The 9,346-nt window shown below is 40.6% G+C and overlaps 1 protein-coding gene across 1 annotated transcript in view; it reads right to left on the bottom strand.

Moving 5' to 3' along the window:
- Positions 1-9,346, bottom strand: part of RSPRY1 (ring finger and SPRY domain containing 1) — a gene marked incomplete at its 3' end in the record, with an annotated part of 20,323 nt that overhangs the window by 9,651 nt on the left and 1,326 nt on the right. Inside the window, 5 exon segments of the mRNA XM_010073272.1 lie at positions 21-87; positions 429-487; positions 1,914-2,040; positions 4,718-4,830; positions 6,303-6,355. Coding sequence (XP_010071574.1) covers positions 21-87; positions 429-487; positions 1,914-2,040; positions 4,718-4,830; positions 6,303-6,355 — 419 coding nt within the window.

The following is a 9,346-nucleotide window of genomic DNA, read 5'->3' as shown; positions in this document are numbered from 1 at the left end:
GGTTTCAGGGTAATACTTACTTGTTTGTGCAAACTTCTCCAGGGCTATTAGTGCAAAAAGCATCACTGTCGGATGGGACTGGAAGTTCTAAATATGGGCAGTAAGAGAAGTTATTTAATAAATATCCAGCACAGAGGGATAGGAAAAGCTGTCAGTCTGTCACAGAGTGCTCTAGGTTGAAAGGGACTTCCAAAGCTCCTGTGAAGAGCTGGTTGGAGTAGATGAGGCTGCTCAGTGCCTTCTCCTATTGACTTCTCATTATCTCCAAGGACGGAAACTCCACAAACTCTCTGGAATCTCAGTTTTCTATAACATACGTTATCAGTATTTACCAAACATGACCCTAACTTTTCACACTAATAATGAAATTTATTTTTTAATGGAAATCACTATATATGGATACATACAAAAAGATTGAAGACACTTACCAAGCTGTGAAGTAAATATTCCAATATGCCTGGGCTGAGTAAGCCTATACTCGCAGGACCTACAGGAACATGAAGAATTAAATCCGTCCATGGGAACTACCATATTCTCGTTGCATAGATCTTTTAAACACAAGGCAACAAACTAAAGAACATCTAAGAACTTTGCAGCAAAGCAAACTATAATATAGAATTATCACTGTTCCCAGTCAAGTATTTTCTACATATCTAATAAACACACTGTTACTGGCAAATTACAAACATTTGCTTTCCCTGCTGTAAGTGGGTACTGAGTTCTAGCCACACTTCTGAGATTTTGAAGTAAGACTCCACCAGCCTCTGCTTAGAATTTGCATGCTCGTTACTTTCAAAAAAGAGAGTGGCTCCCCTTTACTTCTTGAGTCAAAGGATACAGACCAGCTCCATTGACCAGTAGCCCAAAAAAAGCAAAACCGAGCATCTGATATCGTCTACTTGATAGTTAATTATACAATTTGCAGCAGCACCACAGCAAGCAGTTGATTTAAAAAAAAAAAAAAATCTTGAAATACTGTGTGCTTAATCAAGAGACAGATACAAGTGACTCAAACTCTACGAATTCTAACAAATTGCAATGGGTTCCAACGCAGCATTCACTGAATTGCTGCCTGAGCTGATAGAATGGGGTCTGTGTCCACTAAGAGGAAAGTGGATACAGGATTGCATTCTGACTTAGTATAACAGGGGAGAAGTATTACAGTACAAAAATGCTTCCTGCCCTCGTTCTTTAAATTTTTGACAGAAATATTGAAATTGTTGTTTAATAACCATTAGGTGATACTGGACGATCACTTCTTCCACCTTTTCCTGCCTGCTTTCAGAAAAGGAGTAAAAAAACCTAGATACAAACCCTGCAGGAAGGAAACTTAATCATCAGTTTCCAGCAGGGTGCTAGAAATGACAGGGAATAAAAAGTTCTGTACAAAAAGTCACCCTAAAATAGAATCACATTTTTTTTTTTTTTTAAGTAACACAGAAGAGAGAATCTTTTCAGCTAACTACAATAGAACAGTACATGTTTAGCAGGAAGAGCATTTTTCTTTTTTGTTTCTATACAGCCTCCAAGCCTGCTCATTTGATACTCCTGCCTGCTGGCTACAGAACTGTGTCCTCAGCCATTCACATACAGCCAGAGCAGGGCTTCAGAAAGACTGATCACCAGTGCTAAGGCAATACACCAAAAACACACTGATCCACAATCCCATGCATCAGAAGGATTTGATCTTTTTAAGTATTTGGGATTGTGAACAGCTCATTCAGACCCAAGCTAGTGAATGTTCAACATTTTAATCAAGAAGTAGATTCTGTCACAGAAGGTCTCCCCTCAATGCAGAATATTATTCAGTTCTAAGCAAACAATTAAAAAAACTAGTCTGCATCGTGGGCGCCACAGCAGAAGGTGCCTCAGTGAGCCGAATGCAAGCTTACAGAAGAATCCCACGGCTTTACCTGCTAGCTTCTCTGCTAAGCAGCCCAGCACTGCCGTTGTATTCCGGTGTCTGGCAGGGTGACAAGCATCCTGGCAAGCAGCAGCTCCACTTAAGTTTAATATTTCAGTTAACTTTTGTAATGCATCCTGAAAAACAAAAATCAGAAATCTCTTCAGCGTTACTGGTAGATACAGTTTTCCCTCTAACTCAATATAGGACAAATTATTTTTGTGCTATATTACTGAAGTCAGCATGATATTACAGACAGCATGGGATGGTTATCTTCCAAGATAAGAATACCGATACCAATCAGCAGATACAGCACTACTGCCATCTCATCTGTTCCTAGTGTCCTAAAACTGGCACCCTTGTGAAAAGGGCTAGTTTAGACTTTAAAATTCAAGTCTAAAGAGACACGCCCCAAAAAATGAGCCTACATCACCACTGTAAATTTAGGATGCTGTCAACTTTACAGGATGTCACAAATAGTATTCTTGAGAGCATAAATGGCTTTCTGTAGTCGCGCTAATTTAGGAAGTAACCAATCAGGGTAATAAATCTAACATGCCATGCTTTGACTTGCTTCATTCAGGCAGTATGGTACAGATAAAATTCAAGATAGATCAAGAGCATATCCACCATTTGTGGAGTAGTTAAGGGGTTAACCTAGAGCCAGAACAACTTATCCTACAGGGATAACCCCCGCCCACAAAGTTCTAAATCCCCCTCAACTTTCCCAACTTCATGGAAGTTTTAGCTGATTCAGATTGAAACAGCATCATCTCAGGCTAGGATCTAATTAAAACAGAAGAACGCCTCATATTGAAGTAAGCAGGAGGCCACTTGTAGAAAAAAATAGTACTGCTCAAGCTGGATATAGATCTTACTTTGAATTGTGTCTGAGCACACTCAAATCAATTTACTGCACTAGAGTCTGAGGTTTGTAGGGAGGTAACACTGAAAAGTAGTTATGTTCCCAAAAGAAAAGCCACAAAAGGTTCAGGTTGCCCAGAGAAGCTGTGGATGCCCCATCCCTGGAGGGGTTCAAGGCCAGGCTGGATGAGGCTTTGGGCAACCTGGGCTAGTGGGAGGTGTCCCTGCCCATGGCAGGGGGTAGGACTGGGTGATCTTGAAGGTCCCTTCCAGCCCAAACCAGTCTGGGATTCTAAAACCAGAACTGATGAACAGAACTAATGCTAAGTGTAAAGAACAGAGAAAGGATGACTGAGCCACAGACTTAGGATGGAAAAGCCTCACTAAAATTAGACTCCTGACATACTCTGATACTGCCCTTAGCCATTATTAGAACTGCCAGAGATCAACTATTTTGAGTTCAATAAAGCCTTTACAGAATAAACAGTTTACTGGACTGCAGTTTTAACTTTATGGACTTTACAGCCTACAGTAACAGAAAATGAAATACAGCCTGCCGCCGTTCTCCAGCTGTCACAGAAGCGGGGCACTGACTTAAACCCCTTAAGACCAAAAACTTAAACTTACACTGAATAGAAATCAAATGAACAGCAGCAAACATTTAACTAGGCTGCACGTGACCAGCAGATCCCACAACTGCAGCTCCTTGTGCTGCAAAGAGATGACACAGGAGAAAAACTTCTGTGCACTCCAGAAACAGGCATCTTATCCCTGTTGTCTTCCTAAGGCAAACTATTTCACAGCTAACCCCTTAAAATTAAAGTACCCAAATAAAAGTCACATGGCTTTCAAAAAACAAATCATTTGATTGCCGAGTATGTTGCATAGCTGAACAAAAAATATAAAATCACTCTTCATGGGGCATGTTCACAGGGGTCTTCACTTCCTGAATTCTTTTTCAAAGCAGGCAAAGTTCCTAGTCTTGGCTTTGTTTTCAAAATCGTTTTGCAGTCTGTGTGACAGTCTATATAACATTTAACTTGTTCAGAAGTCTCAGATGACTTTAATCAATAGCCTAAAGAAAAAAAAAAACCCACTTTGGGTGGTTAGAGAGCTTGGCTAGCTCTCCAGCCACTCATGCATTGACGTAAGACAAAAAGCTACCAGCTTTTTATACTCCTAACAATGCCAATTGAAAACTAAAATTGTCAGCATCAGAAAATGAAAGCTGCGATGGTATCATCATCAATTTCTGATGAAATGAGATAATGATAAGCATTTGAAGACAGACAAATCCTCTGCACAATCATCCCGTTTAAAGGGTTTTAACAATGGTGAGCATGCTGAAGCACCCGAGGCCCTCACTAAAACACCCGCACCAACACAGTCTGAACACCTTGGCTCATCTCTCCACCCGAAAACTAGATTAGTGGTCAGTAAAAAGCAAAAAAGTATTAAAATTTGCCAAAATTGGATATTTCATAGTTAAAAAAATGTAATTTCCTTCACTTCACACAGCCACTTGCGTTGCATTCCTTACGTGCAGGGCAGGAGCGAATTTAACAGCGACTTGTAAATGCGCAGCTTTCAGCACTTGCCAACAAAACGGCAGAACTGGTACTGCTTTTGCAGCATCTGTACACCCCCACTGCACGTGATGGCAGGAGAGGACAGCAATAAAAGCAGCTAAAGACCAAAGGCCTCTTCTCCTTCCCCACTGACCAGATTTTTTTTTTCTTCTTTTTTTTCCCTGCAGTGCTTCTGGCTTTAAGTAGCCATCAGATACCAAGTCACCACAAATGACTCAAAGTTCCAAGTTACACCCATTTTCTGAAGAACTAACAGTCTTGCATCACCGGTGAAACCCACCAAGAAGCTATCATGGGTGCGGCAACCACAACTAACTGAAATTCAGCCACACACAGATAAGTACATATGCCTTAGACTCACTTTTGTTGGCAGCGGACATTCATCAAGTAGTAGTGTTATAACAGCTGGTCCCAGGGGATCTTCTAATGGAATAACTCTAATTAAAGATTGGACAACTTCCAACCAGCCTTCATCTGTCAACCACAAAACAGAAGTAACGCTCAGAATGAACGCTTCCATTCAGAAGTGTTCAAAATACATCCAGTGTTCAAAATACATCCATAAATGCAAACTGAGAAATCCTCAACATTACCCAGTGAGTTTACAAGACACCAGAGAAAAGACACCAAAGAAAAAGTTTACTTTTCACATCAATGTCTTAGTTTGCACTAGTTGAGAAGTTTAAATTCAAGCAGAAAAATAAATTTACAGCAGCTTGGGTAAATCTGCTGTTTGGAGAACAGTCCTGCCCAGGCCAGAGCATCCTTTAGTTCCCACTAGGATTAGGAAGGAACACTCATGACCAGTATGGACAAGCACTTTGTCCCAGTGGGATACTCAAGACGAGTTCAGCCCAATGTCAACTCTCAAGTGCTAAATGCCGTATCCATGATAACACTGAAGCAATATTTCCTCTTGCCAGTGGAAGAGCACTCTTCCTGAGTTCCCTCAGGTACCACAGACCTGAGAGGAACTGCATTAGCTTGTCCCATGCCTGATGGTCTACAGAAAATTTGCTTTTATAAGGAACAAGACAATGAATAGACAAGGGCTTCTACTTGGAAGTAAACAACTATCCACACGTAAGATGTTAAATTACTAATAAACAGATTTGGATTTATGAAAAACCAGTTCCCTTAGAAGTAAAAATAAAGACAGAGCCTGTATCTGCCTACAAGTGAGTGAGGTTGAAGAGACTTGGCGCTCCCTTCAACAACGACAAGTAAACGTAACACACTGGTGTCTGAGTTTTGTTAGCACACGCCCTCGAAAAACATTTTCCTGAATTGCTGTAATTTCTAATCGGGCTGATTAATTTATTTTGATATAGAAATACATTTCTTAAGACCAGTACCAACTCTACTGAGAGAGACAAAAATTCACCTGAACTAGAAATTTGGTGGGGGTCTTGAGCTGGGAGAATTTCTCCTACTGTGACAACGACAAAAAAACAGCCCTTGCACAACCACAGCTCAGCTTGCAGGAGTACTCAGGGACAAGGTTGGAACAACTACATCATTAAAGGTCTAAGGGCAGCAAAACCCAAGACAAAATATGTACTATTTGCCAATGCTGGAGCACATTGGTTTAGCCCGTGTCTGCATACATATATGGGTTGTTTCTGCCTTACCGTAAGCAGACATTCTTTGTGGCTTAGGGTTTAATGCCGTTACAGTGTGTTTGTGGCCATCCATTGGCTGCTTCTGGAGAGTTCACATCAGAAGTTTAATGGAGTTTAAAAAAAAAAAACCTTTGGCAAATGCAATGAGCTCAGGGAAATTTCTGAAGGGCAGAAGTGTGTTTTAGATCCCACATCCCTAGAGCTACAGCAAGTCGTAATAGATACTGCTAGAGTATATTTTTCTTCGCATAACAAAAAAAGGGATTTTCTTTTTTTTTTGGCTTTGGAGTCACAACTGAAATGCCCACCACAGTGCTTTGATACCTGTTTCTGCCATTTCATGCAACGTGATCATTGAATAAGGAGGCTCCTGGTCACTGAAAGAGATATGGCACAGGTCAAAATTGATGCACAATCATCAACATAATACACCAAACAAAATGCTAATACACGGACAGAAAATGAATCCAGCAAATATTAAACAAAAGGAAGTTACATAGGCTGCAGACTGTCGTTTTCAGACCTGAAACACGATGGGGTTTGAGGCTTTTCCTGGCTCAAAGTCAACACACCTGCACATCTGCAATAGCTGATAAATGAAACGGTGATACGTAGCTGCATGTCTAAAAGCTGAACAATGCTCAGGCACAGTGCTGCTCATTAGCAGGGTTCCTTGGAGTACGCAACAAGAGATGATATGTCAGAGGTCAGGAAGCGAATGAAGAGCAGTGCACAAGGGACACTGCTCAAACATGATTTTTTTTTCCCCGCAGAAATTCTCTGCTAAATATATAAAAGAAACCCCACAAAACAAAGCCCAGCCACCTAACAGCATCGTAGACTTCAAACTCATTAACCAGAGCTGTACAAAACGGTTAAGGCAGTTTAACAGAAGACATTTAACTCAATTCCCTTTCCAACAAGTAAGAAGTTCAATTAGATCAGTTCCTCAAGCTGATTTGACAGACCAATGGTAAGAACCTATGGCCAGTGCTTATCTGAGCAGGCACTGCCGCAGAAAGGACCTAAAGCAAGATCTCAAAATCCTATTGAGTAAGCATCTCCAGGTCCAGAAAAAGCTTCTGCAGCAGCACGTCCCAAGTGCTTTATTCAGGGCTCCTGAGGCGTTGTGAACTACGCCCAGGCTTCAAATGATATGATCCACACTCCACTTCTATCACACACCTCTGAAATGAAACCAGAAATGCTAAATACAGATGACTTTTAGAAAATTTCAACACAGATTAATCATGCAGATAATAAAGTTACCTACTTTGGATGGATTAATTATAAAAGAGAAAAAAATTTCAGTTTTAATTAAAAAAACCCATAAAGATTAAAATACATGCCTGTCTTAACCAAAAAATTAACACTCTCAAATATTTACAAAAGAAAATGCTGAAGTTTAAACACTTTTATATTGCCATCATATTGCAAACAAATATTCCCCTCCACATTCGTTTGCCTTTCTCCTGGAAACTAATATCCCCATCAGGAAAAAGCAGTGCAATGACGTAAGCAAAATGACCTCCAGAGAAAGGATGTAAGGACTCAGAGAAAGAAAAAAAAAAAAAATCCTAAGCAAAAGCTATGATAAAAAATGGGGACATCTTTATCGGCAAGATTTCTGGGTCTGCCATGGGTAGCAGGTGTTAGCAGTACTGGCACTGAGGAAAGGAGAGGTCTGTCCCACTGATTTACCATTTTAACATTTCCAACCATCCCCACCTTCCTCGTTTGGAAACAAATAATTTTGTTAATTTCTTAATTTGTAAAGCAGCACTTCATATAAACTCCAAAAATCAGTACTCATGCTTCTGAGGATAGAAAATGAAACCTAGCTCCTTTCCTTCTAGAAAGGAGTTCTCTCTAGATCTGAGAGGAAAAAGCAGTTGGCAGATATGTTTTGGGTTCAAACTTTGAGATCTGATAAAAAAAACAAACAAAAAACCAGCAAGAAACCCCAACCAAGCAGCAAACAGGGAAAGCAACTGTTCATTGCAGATCACAGTATAACAACTTCATTTATGATTCATCTCAGAGTGTCCCCAAGTATTAACTTTCAGCACAGAATTTGGAAAAATAGTTGTCAGAAAAAGGGTTTTGCCTTCCATTCTTTAGACTGCTATCCTTTGATTTTAAGGCTGTACCTATCACACTGAAGCCCATGTATGCAACCTGCTGTCACTTAACGTGGTTTCATTTTAGTTTCACTTTATTCTTGCACATTTTTTGACATTCATCAGCTTCCTTACTGTTTCTTTCAGTTGTGGTGTTTTCAAAACAAAACAAAAAAACCAGTCTCCAGGAGGAACAGGTAATAACAGAACATACTTATTCCTACAGTCTTAAAAAAAAAAAAACCCCGCGTCTGGAAATCTTGTTTTTTTCCAAGTAATCATTCCTATGACTCTAAAAAGGGCTATCATTAGCTTCAAGTCTAGGAGGAAGACTCCTTGAATTTTTTTCAGACACATTTAGATAGTTTTCCTGGTGAACAGACGCCTCCATTATTCATAGCCGGAGGTCTCTGTCTTATCTTCAACAAGCTGGAATATGGAGCTGATTTGTAAAACCAGCCGTGTCCTACCTGCCTTAATATGAAACCAGGGAAACCAGTATACCAGTACAGCCCACGTGTGGGCTCCCCAGGATGAGAACAGCATTGCTGTGAGTGTTCTAGCAGAAGGCTGCTGAGATGGTGGAGGGCTAGAGAACACAGCATACAAACACAAGCTAAGAAAAACAGATTTGTTCATCCTTAAGAGGGGGAACAGGAGAGGAGGGGAAATCTTCTTGCTGTCTGCAACTACGTAATGGGAAAGAGCAGAGAAGATGGACCCAGGCTCTTCTCACTGGTGCACAGCAACAGGGTAAGAGGCAACAGAGGAGTGTTGGAACATGGGACATTCCAACTTTTAAAAATATTTACTTATTTCAAGCAATGGGCGTGGTCAAACACTGGAAGAGGGACCCAAAGACACAGAGAATCTCCATATTCTGAAGGTGTTCAACACTTGACTGGGTAAGACCCTGAGCCACCTGCTCCAGCTAGAGCTGGGTTTTAAGCAAGAAGCTGGAGCAGATGAACTTCTGGAGGTCCCTTCCAACCTGTGTGATTATGCGAGTCTAAAAAAGTATTTCACTGGAGCCTGTATTAAAAAAAACCCCAACAGTAGCCTCAGGAATTTGTCAGAAACAGGACTCCAGGATCAGTGAAATAACTACGCTTATTGTCCCTCAGTAGCATAGGAAAGCGCTTACAAGATTACAAAATCGACAGCAAGACCCACAGGAACAGGATGAACTATGCACAAAAGCATTGTGAAACAGCTTAAGGAGCTGAACGTAGGGGAAAGGGGAAGGCA

The sequence above is a fragment of the Pterocles gutturalis genome, unplaced genomic scaffold, assembly GCF_000699245.1.
Source record: "Pterocles gutturalis isolate BGI_N339 unplaced genomic scaffold, ASM69924v1 scaffold10077, whole genome shotgun sequence".
NCBI lineage: Eukaryota > Metazoa > Chordata > Aves > Pterocliformes > Pteroclidae > Pterocles > Pterocles gutturalis.
Note: the sequence above shows the minus strand (reverse complement) of the source record. Positions and strands in the feature narration are given on the sequence as shown.